The sequence below is a fragment of the Myotis nattereri genome (genome assembly GCF_964212035.1).
Source record: "Myotis nattereri genome assembly, chromosome: 13".
NCBI classification, from domain to species: Eukaryota; Metazoa; Chordata; class Mammalia; order Chiroptera; family Vespertilionidae; genus Myotis; species Myotis nattereri.
Genome location: NC_138088.1, coordinates 3,662,628 through 3,689,490, shown reverse-complemented (window position 1 = coordinate 3,689,490; position 26,863 = coordinate 3,662,628). Strand labels below are relative to the sequence as shown.

General features: G+C 40.3%; 1 protein-coding gene across 1 annotated transcript in view; it reads right to left on the bottom strand.

Annotated features, from left to right (window-relative positions):
• SHLD2 (shieldin complex subunit 2) overlaps positions 1-26,863 on the bottom strand; it is a 136,139-nt gene that overhangs the window by 63,823 nt on the left and 45,453 nt on the right. The window contains exons 2-4 of the mRNA XM_081104829.1: positions 22,321-22,499; positions 13,787-15,316; positions 10,732-10,839 (exon numbers count right to left, since the gene is read on the bottom strand). Coding sequence (XP_080960955.1) covers positions 10,732-10,839; positions 13,787-15,316; positions 22,321-22,387 — 1,705 coding nt within the window. The 5' untranslated portion in view covers positions 22,388-22,499. The remainder of the gene's footprint in view (positions 1-10,731; positions 10,840-13,786; positions 15,317-22,320; positions 22,500-26,863) is intronic.

Sequence of the window (26,863 nt, the reverse complement as noted above, 5' to 3'; positions counted from 1 at the left end):
TAGTGAAAAATAAAGATGTAATGCCTTCCCTCCAATTTTGTATACCCTTTAACGTAGAGGAATCGATTTTCACAGAGAGAGTAGGAGGAACCTTAGGAGGCTAGTAACTGTCCATCGGGATACAAAGAGCATTGGAAACCAGGAAAGACTAAGTGAAGGGGAAAAGGGTGATAGATTTGCAAAATAGTTCAGGGGTAGAATCCAAGAAACACTTAGAGGTGGAGGGTAAAGAAAAGATTCAAGATGATGTCAAGATGTCTAGCACAGTTGAATGGATGGATAAAAAAATGTTTTAACGTTTTTAAAATTTGATACATGAAATCTATTCTGATTAAGATCACTCTATTCCCAAATGAATTTCACAAAATAATGGTGATATCACAAATAAAGATAATGAACAGAAGAGAAAAGAAAGTAGACAATATGAAAGATGATAAGAGAAAGAGAGGAAGAGTGGAGATAAGGAGATCCCATATGTGACAGTAAAATCCAACTCCAAGTATCTCCTTCAAGCTCCAGTTCACAGACCACATCTCCCTGACTGCACCATCATGATATTCCCACCACATCTCAAGAACTGGGTTCAAATTCTGACTTAGTCAATAATGAGTTCTGTGAACTTGTACATTATTTCTCTGGGCTCTATTCTTTGTTACAATATGGAGCTTTTGGGAGAAAAGAAAGATCCCTTATCCCTGTTTCATAAAAATTTATACAGAAACATCAATTATTTATGTTCCAAATAAAATAGTGTAGTTCATGAATCACTGTGTGAACCTTTGATTTATATATTTAATCATATTTAATATTTAAGTAAATTGATATCCTCTCACATTAGCAGGGCTAGGGTTATAAAATATGTAACACCTCACTATAATGAGAAAAGAACAGAAGTCTTTTCCAAAAATGTAATATATTGATCAGAAGTAAGAATGCTCTCAAGATTTGTTATTACTTGCTTTTTTTATTTTTTCAGAATAAAAACCATTGCAATATTCTCAAAGTAACAACTGATAATCATTTCCTTAAGTCAAACAAAAAGACCTTAGAATATGCTTTATTTCGCTACAAACCTGTGAAAAAAGGCAATATAAATTCCTATGTAAACATAAAACCAAGACTTTGCAGTAACCTCTCAAGGTTATGTAATTGCAATTAGTAAAAGGTTCTACAAAGGTTCACATTGCCTACAAAACCTTAAGCTCCCCAGAGGTTCCACTGGATATTCTCCACCAGAATTAGGTCCTAAGATTGTTGTGAAATTATTGAACTAGATTAGCCTTAAAACCAGAACTATTTATAGCATCTATCTCCAAAATCCCTTGCAAAATATTTGCATACCACATTATTTTCATTATTTCGAAATGTTCCTTACCTTTCTGTTGTACTAAGATTTATAAAAGATCATTAATCTTACTTAAAAGCCATTTAGCTCCTTGCTAAAACGTGATAGCTTCAAATATCTCTATATATAAAAGCCAAGTGACCGAAACAATGGAACGACCGGAATGACCAGTCGCTATGGCGCACACTGCAGCAGCCAACTGGCCTGATCGGGGCCCTGATCAGCAACCCCCCCCCCCCGCCCCGCAACCTCCCGTGTCCCCTCCCCACCTCCCCCTGCCAGCCCATTGGCCCCCATAAGGGCAAGTTGGCCAGACCCCACCTGTGCAGGAATCCATGCACCAGGCCTCTAGTTCATAATAAAACATTAAACTTCAATATTTTAAGGAAATCCCCAAATTAAAAATTGACTGACTTCCTCACTCCCTAAGTTGGTGTCTACCAAGTTTCTTACTATAAAATTATTTTTCTCCTTATAAGGTGAGAAGATATTTTGATACTATGCAGTTCTATTCTCCTGACACTTCCAATTACTAATTTTAGGATCTATCAGTGGATCCTGTCTGCAGTATTTATTACTGTGGTGTTTGCCTAATAATTCTCTATTTTTCTCTTTCCCCTCACATTCATTTACTGAAACGCCAATGTGAGGAATGGAACCTTCTTATTTACTTATTTAGTCAGCCAGTCAGTTGAAGATTTATTTATATCAGCATGGACCCAAAATATCTTATTCTGTGGGTTACATTTCAGTTCTATCATTATTTATTTATTGCTTATACTGTTCCAGTTGTGGCCGGAGGTGCTGCCTCATGTTGGCTCTCTGTTCCCTCAACAATCTTTTAGGACACCAGATGTTTACAGGCTCACTTTGCATTTCCTGCCCCCGCCCTGCAGCAGCCACTTCTAGCAGGGCTGGTCGCTTTTATCAGAGAACAGTTTACAGACCAGGGTCTGGGCACTGAGCATGCTTGTGGTGACTGTGGTGCATCCTCTCAGCAGACAGGACTAGGAAACATCCACATGTGTGTTAGCCCCCACACACACACATACACACATACTCACACACACCCACACACACACCCCTATGTTTCTGTATCTTTTTAATCTATTTATTTACCTATTTATTGAAAACCATGAATTTATAAACCTCCCCCCTTTATTTATAATTTTTGTATAACAGTGAAAAACCCAATTCTCATTATCTACAATGTATTCAGTTACCTGTTATTTTTTTTATTATTATTGACTTGAGAGAGAGAGAGAGAGAGAGAGAGAGAGAGAGATTTGTTGTTCCACCTATTTTTGCATTCATTGGTTGATTGTTGTATGTGCCCTAAACGAGTATGGGAACCTGCAACCTTGGCATTACAGGACAACGCTCTAAACCATGAGGCTATCTGGCCAGGGCCTACTTGTTCAATTCTAGTATATACATAGACTTGTTGTCAACTTACTCCCCTTGGAGAAACACTGGAACTAATTACATTACAGCATCTGTGTAGTTCTTTTTGTCTTTAGGCTTCAGAATCCAGTCAGTATGCTGTGTTCCACAATTACTTACGTTTGTTCTCCCCACCACCACCCTTCTGTGCAGTTATTTTCTTCATTTGTAATACTGTTTATGTCCATTTGCTAGTGCTTTATTCCATTTTGGGTCCTCCACCACATTCCCAATGGTTTCAATTCTTTGTTTACCAGTACTTGCGGGTATGTGAAACGTTACTGTGGTTCTGTGAGCCAGAGCTATACAATAAGTTGTGGTCAGTCCAGCTGGTGTGGCTCAGTGATTGAGCATTAACCTATGAACCAGGAGGTCATGGTTCAATTCCAAGCCAGGGCACAGGCCTGAATTTCAGGCTGGATTCCCCAGTAGGGAGCATGTAGGAGGCAGCTGATCAATGATTCTCACTCATCACTGAAGCTTCTCTCTCTCCCTCTCCCTTCCTATCTGAAATCAATAAAAAAAATTTTTTTAAAGATATGCTTACAGAAGTGTCACCGCCTCTTCATCAATGCTACCCTATTTCTATTTCCACCTTTTTAAATTTATTTTTTATTAATTTCAGAGAGGAAGAGAGGGGAGAGTGAGATAGAAACATCAGTGATGAGAGAGAATCATTGATTGGCTGCCTCCTTCACACCCCCTACTGGGAATGGAGCCTGCAACCCCACAGGAATCAAACCAGTGACCTCTTGGCTCATGGGTCAACACTCAACCACTGAGCAATACTGGCCGGGCCTCTCTGCCTTTATTTAATTGATCAAATTAACAAGCTGGTTCATCTATTTTGTTATTTTTTAAAAAAAGATTTGGATTATGTTTTTTTTTTCAATTCTCATTCTTTTATTTTAAATATATATTTATATTAATTTCAGGGAGGAAGAGAGAGGGAAAGAAACATCAATGATGAAAGAGAATCATTGATTGGCTATCTACTGCACGCCCCCTACTGGGGACTGAGAACACAATCCGGGCCTGGACTGGAATTGAACCTGGGGCCCTTCAGTCCACAGGCTAACACACTATCCACTGAGCCACACCAGCTAGAGCAATCCTCATTCTTTTTTAAAAAGATTTTTAATTGATTTTTAGAAAGAGAGGAAGGGAAAAAGGGAGAAAACATTGATGTGGGAGCAAAGTATCAATAGGCTGCCTCCAGCACGCCCCCTAGTGGGGATCGAGGCTACAACCCAGGCATGCACCCTGACTGGAATCTAATGGGCAACTTTTTGGTGCACAGGATGACACCCAACCACCCAACTGAGCCACACTGGCCAAAATTATTATTCATTCTCAATAATAATGAGAATTATTATTTTAATAATAATAATCCTTTTTTATTGTTGACACTATTACAGATGTCCCTCATTTCCCCCACCTTTGCCCACCTCCATCCAGCCATCGCCACCCCTCCCCAGCCTTCACTCTGTTGTATGTGTCCATGGGCTGTGTATATATGTTCTTTGGCTACTTTCTTCACCTTCTTTTATCCACCTCCTCCTCCCTCTGCCCTCTGATCTCTTTCAGGCTGTTCCATGTATCCATGACTCTGGCTCTGTTTTGTCAGTTTATTTTGTTCATTACATTTCACATATAAGTGAGAATATATGGTACTTGTCTTTTTCTGATTTGCTTAGTTTGCTTAATACTCCCCAGGTCTCTCCATGCCGTCTCAAAGGATGAATTCTCTCTTTTTGACAGCTGTGTAGTATTCCATTGTGTAAATGCAGCACAGCTTGTTTATCCACTCCTCTACTGATAGGCACTAGGGCTGTTTCCACATCTGGCAGGTGTGAGGTGATTATCTCATTGTAGTTTTAATTTTCATCTCTCTGATGATTAGTGACATTGAGCATTTTTTCATGTCTATTGGCCATTTTATGTCCTCTTTGGAGAACTATCTATTCAGGTCCTCTGTCAATTTTTAAATTGGGTTGTTTGTCTTCCTGGTGTTAAGTTTTATAAGTTCTCTACATATTTTGGAAATATATTGTCCCATATAGTGCATTCCCTTTTCATTTTGTTAATCGTTTCTCTTTTTTAAAAAATATATTTTTTAGTGATTTCAGAGAGGAAGGGAGGAGAGAGAGACAGAAACATCAATGATGGGAGAGCATCTTTGATCCACTGCCTCCTGCATACCCTGTATTCGGGATTGAGCCTGCAAACCAGGCATATGCCCTGACCAAAAATCAAACCATGACCTCCTGGTTCATAGGTTGACACTCAACCACTGAGCCACACCAAAGGGGGTGTTAATGGTTTCTTTTGCTGTGCAGAAGCTTTTTAGTGTGATGTAGTCCCATTTGTTTATTTTTGCCTTGGCTTCCCTTGCCCAAGGACATATATTGGTAAAAATACTGCTACACAAGATGTCTGAGATTGTATTGCCTATTGTTTTCTTCTAGGATTTTTATGGTTTCATGACTTACATTTAAGTCTTTTACCCATTTCGAGTTTATTCTTGTGTATGGTGTAAGTTGGTAGCCTACTTTCATTTTTTTTGCATGTACCTGTCCAATTTTCCCAGCACCATTTATTTCATTCTTATTAATTTCTGCTTTTATCTTTATTATTTCATTCCTTGTGATTTCTTCAGATTACTTTGTTGTTCTTCTGCTGGTTTGTTGACCTTGAAATTTAATTATTTTTATTCTTTGTTTTTTATTGATAAAAACATTTAGCTAATAAATTTTTCTCTGATATCTGCCTTAAATGCATTCCCTAGAGTCTGGCATGTAGTGTTTTCCTTGTTATTACTTCTTAAGCCCTAGCTGGTTTGGCTCAGTGGATAGAGATTTTGGCCTGAGGACTGAAGGGTCCCGGGTTCCATTCCAGTCAAGGGCACATGCCCGGGTTGCAGGCTCAATCCCCAGTAGGGGGAGTGCAGGAGGCAGCCAATGATTCTCTCTCGTCATTGATGTTTCTCTCTCTCCCTCCCTCTCCCTTCCTCTGAAATCAATAAAAATATTTTTTTTAAAAAATTCTGTAATATCCAGTTTGTAGTCCCCTTTCACCCTGAATTTATTTAATAGTTTTTAAAATTTCCAGATAAAGGACGTTTTTGTTGCTGTTGTTAACAAATTCTCGTTTTCAGCATTTGATCAGCATGTTTGTAAGAATTCTACTTTATAGAAATTACTGATATATTTTTAAATGTTTTTATTGATTTCATACTCAACACTGAAAAGAAATAATTATTGATATATGTAACAACTTGGATGGATCTCAGGGCATTATGTTTCCTGAAAAAGGCCAATCTCAAAATATTACATTTAGATGTAATCTAAATGATTCCTGTAAATGAATATAACACTCATTTATATAATACTCTCAAAATCACAAAGTTGAGATGGAGACCAAATCAGTAGTTGTCAGAGGACAGATAGTAATGGGACCAGGGGCAGTGACGACTATTAAAGAGGTAGCATGAAGAAGTTCCTTTGTGGCCGAAACCGGTTTGGCTCAGCGGATAGAGCGTTGGCCTGCGGACTGAAAGGTCCCAGGTTCGATTCCGGTCAAGGGCATGTACCTCGGTTGCGGGCACATCCCCAGTGGGAGATGTGCAGGAGGCAGCTGATCGATGTTTCTCTCTCATCGATGTTTCTAACTCTCTATCTCTCTCCCTTCCTCTCTGTGAAAAATCAATAAAATATATTTAAAAAAAAAAAAAAAAAAAAGAAGTTCCTTTGTGGTGAGGGAACAGTTCTATATTTTTATTAAATTTACACATGGGATCAAACTTCATTGAACTACACACACACACACACACACACACACACACACACGAGTGCATATGAAAACTGAAATCTGTATTCTAGGTAACAGTATTATAGCACAGTCAATGTCACCTTCCAGGTATTGATATTGTCCTAAAGTTTGTAAGATGTCACTACTGGGGAAGCTGGGTGAAGGGCTCATGAAACTTTATGTACTATTTTTGTAATCCCTTATGAGTCTATCATTTCAAAAGTAAACGTTTTTTAAATGATAAACCAAATGAGTATTATCTTTATGCTATTATGATTCTGACATCTATTCCGATGTATTTTTTCCACACCACCAAGCAATTAATTCTGACATTATCTACTTTGAGATAGCATCAAACTCCACAAGTTGAGGGCTCAGTTCAGGCTCCTCCTCACTCCCCCATCTCAGATGCCAATCATAAGTCCAGGCTGTCACCTGTGCTTCTGATTGATCTACTAGAGATCAGAGGTTCCCACAACCCCCTCCTCGATTTAATGAATTTGCTATAGGGGCTCAATAACTCAGAGAAACATTTAGTTACACTTACCAGTTTATTATAAAGGATATTATAAAGGATCTATAAGAACAGTTAGATGGGTAAGGTATGTGAGAAGGAGCACAGTCCTTCCCCCGCCTTTCGGAGGACTGCACTCTCCTGAATCTCCACCTGTTCCGCTACCAGGAAGCTCTCCGAACCCTGCCCTTTGGGGATTTTAGGAGGCTTCATTACCTAGGCATGCATGGAGTAAATCATCAGCCACTGGCGACTGATTCAACCTCCAGCCCCTCTCTCCTGGGGGGAGGGGTACAGAAATTTCCAACCCTTTAACACATTGTTGATTCCCCCCGGCAACCAGCCCCCATCCTTAAGTGCTTTCCAAAAGGGGTTCATTAGGAATATCAAGACAACTTTATCACTCTTATCACTTAAAAATTTCCAATGGTTTTAGGAGCTCTGTGCAGGAAATGGGGACAAAGATCAAATAGATATGTGCATCATCATATAATTCCCAATGATGTGGGCTCTCTGGAGCACTCCCATATCTTTCTTCCCTTTCAGGCACGCATCTTTACTTTTCTCTTCTATGCTATAAGGGTCCCATGAGACTTGCAAACAGGGGAGCAACAGGCAGCGGCAACTCATCCTGGGCTCACCCCCTGAACCTGCCTCGAAGGCCCCCTTTCCTCAGACCGTTCAGTGAGCTAACAGCAGCCCGCCCTTGGCTCATTCTGTCACTGTGACTATCTTCTCAGTGAGCCCCTGCAGCCCAGCGTGGCTCCTTTCCCATAACATTTCTAGGGAGCCAAAGCAGAGCACCACCCAGGCTCTCTCCTGTGGCTTCTTCTGTGCTAAGCCCTTCCTTTGTTTCACTGTCCCCAGTTTTAATAAACAAACTCTCAAAATAAATTTAAGAAAACACACATTAATCCCAATAACATAGCAAATAATTCTAAAATGTATCTCTTAATTTCAAACATTTCCTCTAAGTTTTGGACTTTGTTCCCAATCCCTATATGACATCTCCATTTGGATGCCTCGGAGATATCTAAAACTTAACAAGCCTGAAGCAGAAACCTTAATTTCCCCATGAACCTATTACCTCTCGGTCTTTCCTAATAAAAGCTACTAGTTGCCCTAGCTGGTTTGGCTCAGTGGATAGAGCATCGGCCTATGGACTGAAGGATCCCAGGTTCGATTTCAGACAAGGGCACATGCCTGGGTTGCGGGCTCAGTCCCCAATGTGGGACGTGCAGGAGGCAGCCAATCAATGATTTTTTTTCTCTCATCATTGATGTTTCTATCTCTCTGTCCCTCTCTCTCCCTCTCTAAAATCAGTAAAGGTTTTTTAAAAAAAGCTAGTTGCTGAAGCCAGAAACTTAATAGTAGTAGATTGCTCTTCCCTCATCACCGAATCCACACCATCAGAAAACCCTATTTGCAGCTAGATGTCAAATCCATTCATTTATCATGATCTCCACTAGCCTCCCATTATTGCTCAACCTGAACTATTATTAACTTCGTAACTCTGATTCCACTCATGACAAACCCTTCACAACCACAACCATGGTGATCTCTTATCAAGACCTTTAGTTATTTTCCTTCATAGCATTCATAATCACCTGCAAATACTTTATGTACATGTCTGTCTTCCACACAGGAACTCCATAAACACAGGCCAAGTGTCAGTTGCTCACCTCTGCACCCCACACAGTGCCTCAATATCAACACTTAATACAAACATACTGGGTAGATGAGGAACTTGATTTTTTTATTTTATGAGAATATGTCAGTGCTCATTTTCTGCTAACTAGGTTCCCTCAGATACAGGGACATCTTGCCCTTCCCGAACACCATTGTTGTTGTTCTAATAGTTATCCTTCTCTTTTGCCTACTCTGCCTTTCCTTGAGAATTCAAAGTATTCAGAGATTGGAACTCCATGCTTTACCTTCATGTTATTCTAGCTAATCTCTTGTATAATCTTACATATACTGATAGCTATTTTTCTATGACACTATTTCAGTATTTGAGGTCAAGTAACTTGCCTAAAGATACAGACTTTGGAAGCTCTAGGACTAGGATTCAAATTCTGGTCTATTGACTCCAGAGACTATAATCACCAGTTTATACTGTCTCCCTTACTTTCTTTTCTTTCTTTCCTTTTTATTTATTTCTTGAAAAAAATATATAGCTGCTGGTTTCTTCTTTCAACAGCTTATCCTATCTAATAAAGAGGGAATATGCTAATTGACCCTCACACCATCTCAAAGATGGTAGCACCCACAGCCAATTAGGAGGAAATATGCTAATTGACTGCCCTGCCTTTGAAGATGGTGTCACCCAAACCAATAAGGAGGGAATATGCTAATTGACTGCCCTGCCTTTGAAGATGGTGTCACCCAAACCAATAAGGAGGGAATATGCTAATTGACTGCCCCGCCCTCGGAGATGGCAGCGCCCACAGCCAATAAGAAGGAAATATGCTAATTGCTGCTCCGCCCTCAAAGATGGCGACACCCACAGCCACAAGATGGAGGCGCCCAGTCTCCTCAGCCCCGCCGGGGCATCAGGTGCGCGGCAAGGCCGGGTCTGCTCCCATGCGGGCCTGACCACTCCGCGTGCCTGCCTCTGAAGTCCCCCAGTCCCCTCAGCCCCCCAGCTGCCCAGGGCTGCCCGAGGCTCAGGTAACCAGGACCACCCGAGGCTTGTGCTGCCGGCAGTGGCAGCAGCAGAGGTTGATGGGGCGTCGCCTTCCCCTGATCGCCAGGTCTCCTTCCACCCCTGAGGGCTCTTGGGCTGTGAGAGGGGGCAGGCCGGGCTGAGGGACCCCCCTCCAGTGCATGAGTTTTCATGCACTGGGCCTCTAGTTTTAAAGAAGCAAAAATGGATGTCAGAGAAGGCAGGCAGTTTTTCCTAGCAATGGTAGATAGAAGAAGAACTCAAGCCACAACTGTCTATGATCCATGCTTTTTTCATTACCTCAAAGATTCCTAATCAGAGGCTTGGAAATTCCACAGAACCTTGGAGATCCATGGAACCACTTAGTCCATCTACTTAAGTCTGTTATTCTGGAAAAATGACCCATAGCTTCTCAAAGAGGTCTATGACTCCTTAAAAGTTAAGGACCATTACTATACTGAATCTCTAAGAAAATGAACATGAACCCAAATATTTTTAAAAATACATATGATTTACAATGTACAAGTTTTTTGTTGCTGCTATTGTTGTTTTGTCAATCCTCACCTGAGGATATTTTCCCATTGATTTTTAGAGAGAGTGGAAGGGAGGGGGAGACAGAGAGACAGAAACATCGATGTGAGAGAGACACATTGATTGGTTGCCTCCTGCATACATCCCTGACCAAGGCCTGGGATGGAGCCTGCAATCTAGACCAGAATCAAACCCAGGACCCTTCAGTCCGCAGGCCTACACTCTATCCACCAAGCCAAACCAGCTAGGGCTGTACAAGGTTTTTATAAATTCTATTTTCATTCTCACTAAACAAATTAAAGCAATACTCTCCAGCAAACTTTTTTAGAAAACATTTTATATAATTACCATTTTAACTCTACTTTTTTCTAATGTGTGTATATACTTTAAATACTAAGATATTATATGTAAAATGTGCCTTACACTCCTCAGGCTGGACAGATGAATAGCTCCCAAGATTTAATAACTGACTGGTAAATGTTGATTGTAGTACTGTCTCACCAACCCAATGATCTTCATAAACAGTAACATCTGGAAGGGGAGAAAAAAGTTCTGATCATTCCATAAGTTCCTTCATACTGTCGTTAACTTACCAACCCTAGCAAGATAGTACGCATGCCTCCACATACCAGGCAATTAAAGTTCAATATGTTCAATGATCTGCCTAAGGCACCAAATGATAAAATAGCAAATCCAAAATCTGACTCTAGGTATATCTATACGCAGGTAAAATAAAAATAAAAAATTGCTTCTGTCTATATAAACAGTATCAATAGAGAAGTTCACTGCTCCACAGAGAACATCACTGGCTTTGTTTACGTAAGATGCAGGCTACGATGTACATTTCTGATGAAAAATCATTCAGGACCAAGAAGCAAGACAGTGGTTCCAAAGCAGTGGTGCCTGGGAGAGTGAACAGTATTGATTACGCACGCACCCCTCTGCTGCAGACACATGGATGTGGCATAAGGCATCTCGAAGGACTTTATTAGTTTTCCCTAAATAGTATGGTAGTCATCTGTGGGTGTTAAGAGTGAAAGACTTCGGAGGGAAGGAATACTTCCTAAGGGGAAAGCACTGTACGATCTAAGATAGAGAGGAATCATTTAGTGCAACTAAACATACCAACAGGTAGAAAGAATTACAAAAACAGATCCAGAGGCAGAGAAGCATTGATCAGATCGTCAAACCTCAGAGGGAAGGTAGGGGAGGGTCGGGGTAGGGGGAAGCAATCAACCAAAGGACTTATATGCAAGCATATAGGCCTAACCAATGGACACAGACAACAGGGGGGTGAGGGCATGAGTAGGGGGAATGGGGGGGAATGTGGGGATAAGGACACATATGTAATAGCTTAATCAATAAAGAAATTTTAAAAAATAAATAAAACCAAAAAAAAAGAATTATAAATAGAGCAAAAACTGTAAGTTAGAAACAGAGAGAGACAGACTAATCCCAGGCAGGATATTTTCAGTGTATAAAATGTTAGAGGTATAAAGATATACTAACAGCAACAAATTAACTTGGAGATAATAAGAAAAACAAAGAATCATAAATTCCAAGTAATTACTTCCGACTTTAATTCCAGACCTCAGTTTCAAACCCTTTTACCCATTTATCCAAAACTGCCTAATGGACGTCCCTAAATGGATATCCAATTGGCTCCCCAATCTTAGTATGGCTCAAACCTGCTTTTCTTCTCAGATTATCCATTTCATTTGTTGGCACTATGCTGCTAACCAGGTAAATAAAAATGTGAGGTCATTCTGAACTTCTACCTCTCTCTTCCCACCTTTGTCAACAACCCCCTAATTTTAACTCTGCCTCTTCTATCTCCCACAGCCCTGCCACTGCTACTGTTTACATCAGACACCTAGGAAGCCAAATCACGACCAAAATTGGCTAGCTACTCAGTGAGCACTGAATCGGAACAAAAGGAGTTAGATAAATTGATCTGCCAGCAAATAAGATGATATTGCCCGGGGGACAAGATTATGCTAAGCCTGTTAGTTACAAGCCCCTGGTTGTCTCTTTATTAGAGACAGCACCTAACAATCTTAACTACCAAGGTATCCTAGCGAAGGTTCTCATTCCCCCAGCAAACTGTTTAGTAGAAACTACTGACCATTTTCTTGTTCTAAGCTTTTAAGGCTGCCCCTCTCCCTCTTCTCTATCACATTCTCTCTGTAGATGTGCTATTTAAGCTTAATCAACTTCCTCCTGGTCTAAGATTCTTCCTTAAAATGACTGATATCTCTGCTTCAGTACACTGTGTATTGATTTTAAATCAATAAAGAAATGTAAAAATATATTAAAACGACTGATATCTCTGCTCTAATACACTGTGCATTGATTTTAAATCAATAAGGAAATGTAACAAAATATTACATTTCTTATGTCAGGCAAAAAAAGCAGGACAAAAAAACTGTGTTTTTTTTTTTTTTTTAAATATATTTTATTGATTTTTCACAGAGAGGAAGGGAGAGAGATAGAGAGTTAGAAACATCGATGAGAGAGGAACATCGATCAGCTGCCTCCTGCACATCTCCCACTTGGGGATGTGCCCGCAACCAAGGTACATGCCCTTGACCGGAATTGAACCCGGGACCCTTCAGTCCGCAGGCCAACGCTCTATCCACTGAGCCAAACCGGTTTCGGCAAAACTGTGTTCTTAATGATTCCAACTATACAGGTGAGGATTCTGGAGTCCAGGTGAAATCGTCCTGGCTTTGCCACTTCCTAGAAATGTGACATTGGGCACACTTCTCTGGGTCTGTTTCCTCAAACTGAAAAATTGAAATAATAACCAGGACCTTCTTCATAGAGTTGTAAAGAGTTGATATATATGTAAAGTATAATACAGGGTTTGATACACAGTAAAGTCCCAATAAGTATCAGCTTTTATATATGCATGCATACAAATTTTAAGAGGAAAGACAACTAGTAACATTCCAAAACTCTCCTGGTGGTTATATGAGGTTGGTATAAAAGCAGGAGTTTCTCTTTCCATATTTCCAAATGTGATTAATATAATTTCAATAATTTAAAAGTGCAATAGAAATTCTATATCGGTTCCCTCAATAAGAATATAATGTGCACAGCATTATTAAGGATTAATTAAGTAATAGAAATGCTGTCTTTTCATCATAAAACTGCTAATATAGTTTAAGAAAAGGGTTGGAAATAAGACACACATAGACATAGCCATAAGAAAACAAAGAAAAAGCCTGATGATATGACCTAAATGCTAACATAATGAATGAGTAGGAGGAGCAACCAGGGAAGAGTTCTTAGAGAGATGAGTGGAAAGGAGGGGCAGCGCAGAGAATGCCAGGCAGCGGTGAGGAGGCCAGCACTGAAGCTATGAAGAGGTCGGTCACATGGAGCCCAGACAGGCAGGGGAAAGAGGGAGCCCTCCAGCAGGAGGGAACAGCTACAGCTTTGTAAACTCACTACCACTGTTCCACAAAGGCCTCACCTGTGAGTAAAATTATATCTCCAAGGAACACTGTCAGGGCCCAAAGTGCGGCAGTCCTCCACAGAAAAACCTTCTTCTTAATTTCTGACTGGTCAATTACCACAACTGTTGCTAAAGGCACTTTAGAGCCCGAATTTGGTCCAGATTTTATATTTATTTCTTTCACATGACACGGAGATAGCACCATGACTAAACAATTGTACTTCTGACTTTTGGAATCACAATTTTTTATTAATGATGTTTTCTTAATGCCCTTGAATTCCGACACACTCCTCTGGTCTTTTGCTGCAGCAGGACCTCCTGCATTAGAAACCAGCTTAGTTTTCTCAGAAACGTGGAGGACTCTGAGATGGCCCGATTTGTCTTCAGAGGTCCAATTCGGTTTCGTAGGACTTCTGTGGAAGGCATTTGCTTGAGAACACAGAATTCCGGACCTACGTGACTCAATACGTATCTCATTTGATGGCAGTTTATCTTCAAAACTGTAAAGTTCTTGATATTCCACATTTTCTTTAAGACTTTTATCAGACTTTATGTGAATGTGGCTACTTTTTGTTTCAGGAAAAACAGGACTGAAAAGTTCAAGGGAATATGCTTGGTTTTGTCTACTTTCATATCTTTCTACAAAATCATCATCAGGCTGAATCAACTTATCTTTAATTATTTTTATTTCCCCAGCACTTGTTTCAGCTTCAACCTCCGTGTTCACTGTCCCTTTATTTATAGAACTCTCCCCTTTATTTATCCTTTGAGCTAAAAAAGCAAATTGGCTGGAGGTCATTATACTGAGGAATTCCGTTTCAGTAGATGCCGTAAGGTCTGAGACCTTCTCGACTGCTCCCGCAGACCTTGGCTTATCTCGTGTGGTCAAAGAGCTCTTTTCCAGGCCCTGGTTTTGAACTCCATGATGCTCTGTTGGTATACACCTCATGCCGATAGCTCCTGGCCCTGTATTAATCTGCTCGGTATTACACACCAAATCCCATGCAGCTGCACACTCATGGTCTAACTGAAAGAAATGTTTTTGGACATTTTGACCACATATATTTGATTGATGTTTATGCTGTTCAACTGTGATTTTCTTATTTTCACTGAAAAGCTTCTGATATTCTTCCTCTTCAGTTAAACGCTGAACTTGGCCTTTACATCCACATATTTGAACATCAGATTTGGTTAAGTCACTCATCCCTAAGGGGTGACTCTTCTGGAATTTTCGAGTCTGTGTTTCGGAAATACAGTGTATACAGTCATCGTTCACAGAAACAGATCTACTCAGGGAGCTTCCTAAAAAATGACCATTACGAAGATCTGGAGAGGCAGCAGCATCTAGGATTTGATAATCTTCCACATTTTTATTCTTGCATTTTTCATCCTTCAGATGTAAAGAATGTTGATTGTATAAAAGCTGAACTTTTTTCCAGGGGTCAGTAGTGGACATTAAAGAAGTTGGTTCCTGTGATACCATCATTTTCAATGGACCAATTGGAGCACCCCAAAAAATGTGGATTTCAGAGCCTCTATTCATGGTTTCTAAAAAAATGAAAAATCTAAAATGAGTGTTTTATCAGATTTTTATATCTTGATAGCAAGTTAATAATATACCAATAGCAAATGAAATAAAAATAACTCATCAAAAACACAATTAATAGAGGTGAGTTAAGATAAACAAAAATATCCAGAAAATATGCTCATGTAAAGACTCTCTTAAATAAATTAAATGAGAGAGTGGAAGAAGATGGTGATGGGGTAGGTGGAAGTTACACTCACCTCCACACAGGCCAGACCTGGAATTACAACTAAAATACAGAAGAGTCAACCTGAATAACCGGTTGCCTGGAGACTAGCTGAAGAGAAGTCCTGTAACCAAGGACTTCCAGGAGGAGCCGCACTGAGACTGGGAGGCGGAAAGGGCTGGATCCACTCCCACAGGCAGCCACTGACAACCCGGACGGACATCTCAGCTGCAAAGCTTCCCCCTGAGGAATGTGGGGTCTCAACCCCCAGCCAGGCTCCCCAGCCAGAAGCAACAGAGCCAGTAGAGGCCCCACATAACATCTGGCTGTGATTCTGTCCACCAGAGAGAGACAGGAGTCAGTTAGAAACCCAAGTGCCGACTTAAAGGGCCAATGCACAAAATCTTGCTGGCAGCTACTCCCCCTTGACCCTGGTGGAGGGAAGGTGGCTCAGAGCAAACTGGAGTCCTGTGAGGACGGACTGGGTTGTGTGGCTCTGGGGAGGGAGCTGAAGAGACAGCCATCAGGGTCCCTGTGCTGATTCCCTCTCCTACACCACCCCCAGACGCCATTTTTCCTGGGTCGAATACTCCCTTCCAAACTGCATTAACCTGGGGGTACTGCACAAGCCCCATCTGGCTGAGCTCACACCCTGCAAAGGGATACCCTGCCTGGTGCAGACTTTTTTGGTGGGATTTTGAGAGTGAATTTGGGGAGGATCAGAGACAGACTTGCGTTGCTCTGGGGCAAAAACCATTTCCCCTCCCCCATAGTGTGCCTCAACAGGGGATAGGGCCCCCCCCCCCGACCCCTTGGGCCAGATCAGGGGCACCACATTCCCCCCAAGGGAGATCCACTAGCCCCACCATGGGAGAACCACCAGCTTCACCCTACCCTCCCAACTCCTGCTGGCCGCTCCCTGCTGAGCTTGCAATAGTGACAGCAGGCTGTGGCCAACCTATTGCCACCACCACTCCTCCCTCCCCGCGCACCCCTCCTCCTCCCCACCCTGACCCACCCCTGGCAGAAGACTCTCCAGGAGGTCAGGGCAAACTAGGAAAAAATGAGTTGTGTGGTTCTTGAGCAGAGCCATCATTATTCCCTCACACACCAGACTTGTGCCACCATTCCTGTGCAGAGCCCTCCATTCACACAGCCAAACCTTGGTCTGTTTGGGCTTGATGAACACTGCTGAGCCACCCTAAGGAATCACTGAGACCCTGCCCCACCAAAAGCTCCAATGACACTGGCAGGTGGCAGCTGACCTTGGTGTACGCTGAGACTGTGGCGGAGTGGCCTCAAACCCAGTACTGGGGGTGGGGGGGAGGAAAGGAGACATATGTAATATTCTTTGTAATACTTTAAGAAATAAAAAAAAATTAAAAAAACAACAACCCAGTACTGGTATCAAATTTGAATATGTCCCCCTTGCCCCTATCTGGGGATGTATGCAACACACATACCACCAGGGCCCCTTGCAGTTACTAAGCCTACCAGGCAGCTAACAGGTGAGGGTTGGGAGCCTTGGGTCTTTTGCTGACCTGCTCCCAGGCTCGGTGATGGTGGAAACCAGCCTTGGGCACAGCTACGCCCTTCCCATGCACACACATGCCCAGCAGAGGCAGCCACAAAATTTGGATCACTTTGTAACTCCAAACAGGTAGCCAGACTGATCACAGGCAGGGCCTAACATTAACCAGCACTTGATCCCCTATCAAGTGGCCTCAGAAACAACACACCCAGTGGTTCAGACCATTTCAGAACACGATCCAATTAGCTCCCCAAATGGCACACACAAGGGAGATCTCAGCTGTCACCAAACCCTGTTGGGGTGAATTTAGCTTTGCAGAATCAATCCTCAGAGAGCAGCTCATACATTTCACTTGGCATTGATCCAGTCAGAGGGGCAACCCCACCCACAAGTGGCCAACAGCAATTAAGACTCAAAAGCAATAGGAAGGCTCACATAACCCACACAAGAGACATTCCTGAAGCACCTAGCTCAGGTAGTGGGAGACTAAGCCACTGAGCCCCATAGATACCTACTATATTTAAGGCCACCAGATGAAGGCTGGGAGGGATAACAGATCTACCTAATACACAGAAACAAATACAAAGAGGCAGCCACAATGAGGGGACAAAGAAACAATGCCCCAAATGAAAGAACAGGAGAAATCCCCAGAAAAAAAGAACTAAATAAATGGAGGTAAGCAATTTATCAGATGGAATTCAAAATAATGGTTATGAAGATACTCAAGGAACTTTGTGAGAAATTAGACATAGAGATACCAAACATATTTTAAAAACATGTAAAACAGCCCTAACTGGTCTGGCTCAGTGGATAGAGTGTCAGCCTGTGGACTGAAGGGTCCCGGGTTCGATTCCAGTCAAGGGCATGTACCTTGGTTGCGGGCACATCCCCAGTGGGGAGTGTGCAGGAGGCAGCTGATCAATGTTTCTCTCTCATCGATGTTTCTAACTCTCTATCCCTCTCCCTTCCTCTCTGTAAAAAATCAATGAAATATTTTTTTAAAAAAAAACATGTAAAACATGTAAAAGACCCAGTCAGAAATGAAAATACAATATTGGAAATGAAGAATGACTAGAAGGAATCAACAGCAGGCTACATGTAGCAGAAAACTGAATCAGCAACTTGGAAGACAAGGTAACAGAAAACAACCAATTAGACAGCAAAAAAATAAAAATTTCTAAATATGAAAACAGACTAAGGGACCTCTGGGACAACATGAAGTGTGACAACATCTGCATCATAGGTACGGAAAGAAGAAGAAAAGAGAGCTAGGAATCAAGAATCTATTTGAAGAAATAATGATTAAAAACTTCACTAAGCTGGTGACAGAAAAAGACACACAGATTCAGGAAGTGCAGAAATCCCAAACAAGATAAACCCAAATAGGCTCACAGAAAAATACATCATAATTAAAATAATGAAGGTTAAAGAAAAAGAGAGTTTTAAAAGCAACAAGAGAAAAGCAGTTAGTTACTAACAAGGGAGGTCCCATAAGACTGTCAGCTGATTTCCCAACAGAAACTTTGCAGGCCAGAGGGATTGACATGAAATATTCAAAGAGATGAAAAGGAAGGACCTACAACCAAGACTACTCTACCCAGTAACACCATCACATAAAATTGAAAATGAAATAAAGAACTGCCCAGATAAGAAAAGCTAAAGGAGTTCATTACCACAAAACTAGACTTACAAGAAGTATTAAAGAATCTTTAAAAAGAAAAGAGCCCAACCAGTGTGGTTCAGTGGTTGAACATCGACCCATGAACCAGGAGGTCATGATTTGATTCCCATTCAGGGCACATGCCCAGGTTGCGGGATCAGTCCCCAGTAGGTATGGCGTACAGGAGGTAACCAATTGATGTTTCTATTTCACATCACTGTTTCTTTCTCTCTCTCTCTTAAAAATCAATTTTTAGAAAGCATCTTTTTAAAAATAGAAACATAGTTATAAAGAATAAAATGGTAATAAACACATACCAATCAGTAATCACTTTAAATGTAAATGGATTAAATGTTTCAATCAAAAGACATAGGGGAGAAAGAAACCAAGATGGCGGCATAGGTAAACACCGGAAATTGCTGCCTCGCACAACCACTTCAAAAATACAACTAAAAGACAAAATAGACATCATCCAGAACCACAGGAAGGCTGGCTGAGTGGAAATTCTACAAGTAGAAGGAAAGAGAAAAGCACACTGAGACTCAGAGGTGGTGCAGAAGTAAAGTGCAGAGTTACGGAGGCGCACGTGGAAAGGGCTGGCAACTGAGGATGCAGTTGTCTTTTTCAATCAGGAGGGAGTCTCAAGCTGCCGACTGCTCTAAACTCCAGTTCCAGGCGAGTCTCGGGGACCCAAACTCATAGGGGGAGAAACTGGACTGTCTGGCATCGGTCGGAACTCGAGGGCAGCTTTCTCTCAGAGGTTCTTGCAGCAATTACCGTAGGACACTGAGACTCGGGGCCTCTTAGGGTAGGACTGAGGAGCAGCCATAGCTGCTTGCTCTGCCCTGTTGATCCCCTGAGACCCCTCCCCACCCAAGCTGTGCACAGAGGCTTTTGTATATGAAAGGCCTGGCCCTTTGCAATCTAAAATTACCTAACAAACTGCAGCTGGGTCAGTGAGATCCAGACCTTCCAAAAGAAGGCCCAAAGCCCCACAGCAGCTTGCATTGCTTCACAGCTGGGCCTCATCTGGGCACCTCCAAACGCCAAACAAAGAAGAGGAATCTGAAGATCTCTCCATAGCTTCTGCGGGGTAACCTCAGGCTAAATTAGCACCTCCTTAGAGATCCAAGTACCAGTGTACCCAGTGGTCAGAGTGGGACCATCCAGATTACAACTCCTCAGATCCATAAGGGACACACTCAGGGGGCAGACTCAGTGAATACCAAAGCCCCACTGAAGCAAGTCTTGCCCCATAAGGGTGTCTCCAGCACAGTTCTCCCACTGCAGACACAGCTGATTCTCACAGCTAATTGGCCTGGAGGTCAATTCCTCCCAGTGATACCAACTACAATCAAGGCTTAACTACAACAAGACTGTGCACACAGCCCACAAAGGGGTGCACCAAGAGTGTCCACCTCAGGTAACTGGGGAGGCTGAGCCACTGGACCCTATAGGACACCTAGCACAGAAAGCCACTCTATCAACACAGGGAAGCAGCCAAAATGTGGAGACAAAGAAACAGGTCACAAATGACAGAAATGAAGGAAAGCAAATACTGGACATAGAGTTCAAAACCACACTTTTAAGGTTTTTCAAGAATTTTCTAGAAACCATCGATAAATTTAGTGAGACCCTCAAGAAATCTAGTGAGACCCTAGAGGCTATGAAAAAGGACCAACTAGAAATTAAGCATACACTGACTGAAATAAAGAATATTATACAGAGTTCCAACAGCAGACTAGAGGATTGCAAGAATCAAATCAAAGATTTGAAATACGAAGAAGCAAAAAACACCCAACCGGAAAAACAAAAAGAAAAAATAATCCAAAAATATGAAGATAGTGTAAGGAGCCTCTGGGACAACTTCAAGCGTACCAACATCCGAATTATAGGGGTGCCAGAGAGAGAGAGAGCAAGATATTGAAAACCTATTTGAAGAAATAATGACAGAAAACTTCCCCCACCTGGTGAAAGAAATAGACTTACAAGTCCAGGAAGCGCAGAGAACCCCAAACAAAAGGAATCCAAAGAGGACCACACCAAGACACATCCTAATTAAAATGCCAAGGGCAAAAGACAAAGAGAGAATCTTAAAAGCAGCAAGAGAAAGAAACTCAGTTACCTACAAGGGAGTACCCATACGACTGTCAGCTGATTTCTCAACAGAAACTATGCAGGCCAGAAGGGAGTGGCAAGAAATATTCAAAGTGATGAATGCCAAGAACCTACAACCAAGATTACTTTATCCAGCAAAGCTATCATTCAGAATTGAAGCTCAGATAAAGAGCTTCACAGATAAGGAAAAGCTAAAGGAGTTCATCACCACCAAACCATTATTATATGAAATGCTGAAAGATATCCTTTAAGAAGAGGAAGAAGAAGAAAAAGGTAAAGATACAAATTATGAACAACAAATACACATCTATCAGCAAGTGAATCTGAAAATCAAGTGAATAATCTGATGAACAGAATGAACTGGTGATTATAATAGAATCAGGGGCATAGAAAGGGAGTGGACTGGCTATTCTCAGGGGGGAACGGGGTGAGGGGATGTGGTAAGAGACTGGACAAAAATCGTGCACCTATGGATGAGGACAGTGGATGGGGAGTGAGGGAGGAGGGTGGGGTGGGAACTGGGTGGAGCGGAGTTATGGGGGGGAAAAAGAGGAACAAATGTAATAATCTGAACAATAAAGATTTAATTAATTAAAAAATTAAATAAAATAAATAATAAATTTAAAAAAGATTTAATTTTTAAACATTTTAAAAAGAGGATCCAAATAAAATCAGAAATAAAAAAGGACAAGTAACAACTGACACTTCAGAAATGCAAAGAATCGTAAGAAAATATCATAAACAACAATATTCCAACAAATTCAACAATCTGATAAATAATAAATTACTAGAAACATACAATCTTCCAAAACCGAATCAAGAAGAAACAAAAAATCTGAACAGATTAATGGCCCTGGCTGAGTAGCTCAGCTCCTTAGAGTGTCGTCCCAAAGTTGTGGGTTTAATACCCACTCAGGGCAGATATAAGAATCAATCAATAAGTGAAACAACAAATCAATGTGTGTATGTGTGTATATATATATATATGCATATATCTATCTCTCAAGTCAATAAATAAAAATTAAGGATATGTATATTAGCAAACTCAATCCTACAACAAATTAAAAAGATCATACACCATGATGAAGTGAGGTTTATTCCTGGGATGCTAAGTTGGTACAATATCCGCAAATCAATTAATGTGGTACACCACATAAACAAAATGAAGGTTCAAAATCATATGATCATATCAATAGATGCGGAAAAAGCATTTGATAAAATCCAGCAACCATTTATGATAAAAACTGTCAGCAAAGTGAGAAGAGGGATCATACAGCAACATTACATAAGGCAATGTATGACAAACCCACAGCTAACGTTATACTCAGTGTGGGCACCTCTCTCAGTTAAGGTGTTCTCTGCTGGGGAGCCCAGCTTGGGGGTCAGACCCCAGAGTTCTCAGTGGGAACCCCCACAGCTGAGACAGCCCTCTGGGACTTCCGCTGCTGGCTGTGGGAGCCCAGCCAGCCCTTTCACGCCTCCCGCCTCCTACCAGTCTCTATGCGTCTCCGCTTTCCGTCCTCGGTTATCGGGTTCTCTCCAGCTGGTCCCCGGTTCATTGTTCAGGGTGGTTCTTCTGTATTTTAGTTGTATTTCCAGTTTGGTCCTGGGAGCATGTCAGTGTAGCTTCCACTTACTCCGCCACCATTTTGGAGTCCACTACAAACATAACTTTAAATGAAAGGAACAATTTGAAGTATATATCAATATACTGGCTTTAAAAATGGGCCTGGGGATAAAACACCAAATTCAGAATCGTGCTTACCTTTGTGAGGGAGGTATGAGAATGTATTGAATATGTGTATGTTTTTAACTAGGTGTGGTTACAGAGGTGTTCCTATATTATTTTAAACATGCTGTTTCTTAAAACCCTAGAATAAAAAACATTGAGAAGCAACATAAAGAATAATGTATTAGCACTATTATTGTGTTAGCAACTAAAACAACGATACGCTGCAATGTTCAAATAGTTAATAACAGGGAATTATTACCAAGGGGAAAAAAATTATAGTAAGCTTACGTCAAGTTTTGACCCATAACAAATCAAACAGGACTAAGCATCATTAACTGCTATAACCACATATCTCACCCTCATCTAATCCTTATAGAAAGAATAAATTGCCTAAGAAATAAGTTAGTATACCAGATCTAATTAACATTTGACAATTTACATGTCATTTATTAGATTGGCCATGAGAGGGCCCCAAACAGCACAGCAAAAACCTTCAAGTTCAAAAGATCTCAAAACCAAGTTGAAGAGCAAGAATATATTATACTGACATATAGGTGGGAATACTTGGATATATTCAAATTAAATGCATAAACTTACTATGATAATGACCTCCCCTGTCTCAAATTTTTGGGTTTCTCGCTAATAATTTCTTCCCGTTTAGCTTCAAATCTTTAAAAACAACACAAAAAAAAAAAAAAAAGTCCTATGTTGCTTGTCCTTGTTCTCACTTCCCATTTATCCTTTTACCCATTTAAATATGGCTCTTACTCCAATCATTTTGCTATGACACTATTTTGCTATGGAAGTTAACAACCTGTAACAGTCAAATCCAAAGGTCATTTTTCAATCTTTGTCCAACTGCCATTTGAAATTATTTATCAAACCCTCGTTTTCTTAAAACATTCTACTTTTTTGAATCTGTGAGACCATCAAATTGGAATTCTTTTGTGTTTAAAAGACAATTATTGATTTATTCATTTAGTCACTCATGTAACAAATATCGACTCAATGCTATAAGCCAGGCATTAATGCTAGGTACTGGGAACTCAACAATAACAAGGATCTTTAATAGTCCAATGGGAGATGACAATAATAATAATAAAATGACAATCATAAAACAGTAATATCGAGCTACCACAGGATTAAATGCAGGGTGTCCTTACAAGGGAGAAGCCTGGGGCAACTCAACCATTATCTGCAATTTTAGTGACAAAATTTTAAAGCTGAATTTAAATATTCAGAAAAAAAGGAGTACATATAGGCCCTGAGTCATCCCGATCTCCCACCCCAACGCAGGACCCAGGAAAGCAGTCTGAGCTGTCTTACCCAAGGGAAAGGCCTGCTACAGGTAACCTCCAAAATGGTTAATGAGTATAAGACTCTCGCTGCTTCTGTGTCCTAAGTGCCCTGTAATCTGACTTCCATTTGCCATCTCTATTAAGACAATAGTAAAGTCCAAATTGTATAAGCATTCACAGTGCTTGACAACTGTGAAACTGTCCTGAGTTTTTAGAACACTCCACTTTCCTAACTAGTTCTTCTACCTCTCCAATTTTTCTCTCTTCTCCCTTGGCCCATCCCTTCTTTTCATTCCACACAACTCTGCAGAATTTATCTAATTCTATTCATTTAACTACTAAATACCTGATTTTGCTTTACCAATATATAACTGAACCAACTACACCCCCTAACATCAGACATATTTTTAATATCACTTTGAGACAATCACAGTAGATTAAAAAAGCAATGTTCTTTTTATTTAGCCTTTCTTTATAAAAAAAATGTTTTTATTCTTTTATTTTTTAAATATATTTTTATTTATTTCAGAGAGGAAGGGAGAGGGAGAGATAAAAACATCAATGATGAGAGAGAATCATCAATCGGCTGCCTCCTGCACGCCTCCTACTGGGGATTGTGCCCACAACCCGGGAATGTGCCCTGACTGGGAATCGAACCATGATCTCCTGATTCATGGATTATGCTCAACCACTGAGCCACACCAGCTGGGCTCTTTCTCTTTTTTTTCTATTTTTGTAAGTTTATTTGAGCCAAATTGACAACATATGCAGAGAAGCAAGATATTAAATGTCCCTTACCCTCTTCACTGAATGGAAAATCTGACTAAATGACCCCATATCCAGACTAGATTTATAGAATCTTTGGATTAAAGTTTGCCCTCTAGGCAGGGGGATGTGAAAACATGGTGACACAAAGCAGTCTTGAGAGTTCAGGGATGATCTCCCAGGATAAGAGATACTAAAGCAAATCAAAATTCTATAGACACAGTCATTTGTACATAATAATTACTTCAGCAGCCTTCACTTATTTGTCTAAATATACATCTCTAGAGGCATGGGACACCTCCACAAAAAAACTGACTAGAAAGTATGGTCCTGTTCATTCAAAACACAGTAATTTTTCTTAAGTCTTTATACCCAAGGCTGCTGTGTGTGTGTGAGCAGGGCAGGAATAAAATGTGCTGAGGGCCAGGGGAAATAAAATTATTTATCAAAGAAAAAAATCATAGACTGAAGAGTTCAGTTATGGACAACTGATATATTTCAATGATTCTAGATATGTTTTGAGTGTACTCAGAGGGTTAAAGCTCATTAAGATACCAGATGAAACTTCAAGCACATATCCATTACCAGGGTTAATAATTATACAATTTCCCAATCTGCAGAAGGCCACTTCAGTCGGAAAGACCAATACAACCATGATCCTTTATCTTTAGAGTGGTCAGAGTCTGATGAATGGGTCAAAGATTTATAAAACAGGATGAACTGTATCAGCAGGTTTTGTCTTTGCAGAACACTGCAACTACAAATGCTTATTACAAAATACATGTAGTGAAAAGACAATATCTATCCTCTTACCAAACTAAAAACTCACTGTTAAATGTCTCCATTCTATCTTATCCAAAACACTAAGCACCATACAGTTATTCAATAGCATCAAAGGATAAAATAATAAGGCAGCATACAACTGTAATTAAACACATGGGTTTTGAAGTAAGATGGATGTGATTTGTTAAAACCCAACTCTGCAACTTACTAAAAATGTAAACTTAAAATTGTTGACACGGGTTCATTACACTATTCTTTCTTTTTCTGTATATTTTGAAAACATCCATAATAAAAAAATTAAATTTCTTTACATGTCAAGTGGGGATTAAGTTTCTTTATCTGTCAAATGAGAACAACATCAATTACTATCTGACAGTGTTTGCAAAATGGACCCAAACAACGTTAGTGTTAAACCTCAGAAACTCTAACCAGAGGGAAAGGGAGTGAGGGGAGGTAGAAGAGGGTATAGGGAAGATAAATGATGCCAGAAGGTGACTTGACAGGGTGTTAAACACACAATGCAATATACAGATGATATATTACATAACTGGACACCTGAAACCTATATAATTTCATTAATCAATGTCACCCTAATAAATTCAATAAGAGAAACTCTACACATACATACTTGGTGAAACAAACAAAAACCAACCCATTGTATTTTCTTGAAGTTTTTTTTTTTTAATTGTGTATTTTTATACAGTTGTAACCATAAAATTGAATTTTGTATTTTGTTTAAACCCATATATGGGCACCTATAATCTTCCTAATCATTTTTACTGCTAGCCTAATATTTTAATAATGAATCTAATTTAGTTAGCCACTACTCTTTAGTTCATTAATTTGCTCTACTAAATTAATTGCTCTACTGTCACTATTATAGCCATTGCTATAATAAATTATTTGGGACAGTCAGCATTAATTTTCAATTATTTTTGTGATAAACTCCTATGTATTTGGATTATTGGGTCATATGGCTCTTGATATTTATTATTATGTTGTTTGCAAAAGAATGGACACTTTAGAATGCCATAAACCATGGCCAAGACTCTCAGTCTTACCACAACTTTGTTAGCATTTGAAAAAGTAAGTTTACTAGTTAGAAGTGCTTTATAGTTGCTTTACTTGCATTTCCCAATTGAAAAATAATGAATTTTAAATTACATTTGGATTATTATCCTTAATATATGAGGAGTATGCAAGCATGTACACATATGGACATACAAAGTAATAGAAAAACAGGTTAAGAAGACAGGCAGGTATATATCACAGAAAAAAACACATAGTTAAAAAGAGTGAAAACATTCATTCTCCTAATAAAATGACAGAAAAATTATAAATTAATGAGAAAACCTTTCTACCGATCAAACTAGCAAGCATCCATGTAGAAGGCTCAGGGTGCAGGGAAGTGGCTGCCACTGGCAGCAGCTGAAACGAGTGAAGCCTTTCTGGGGAGC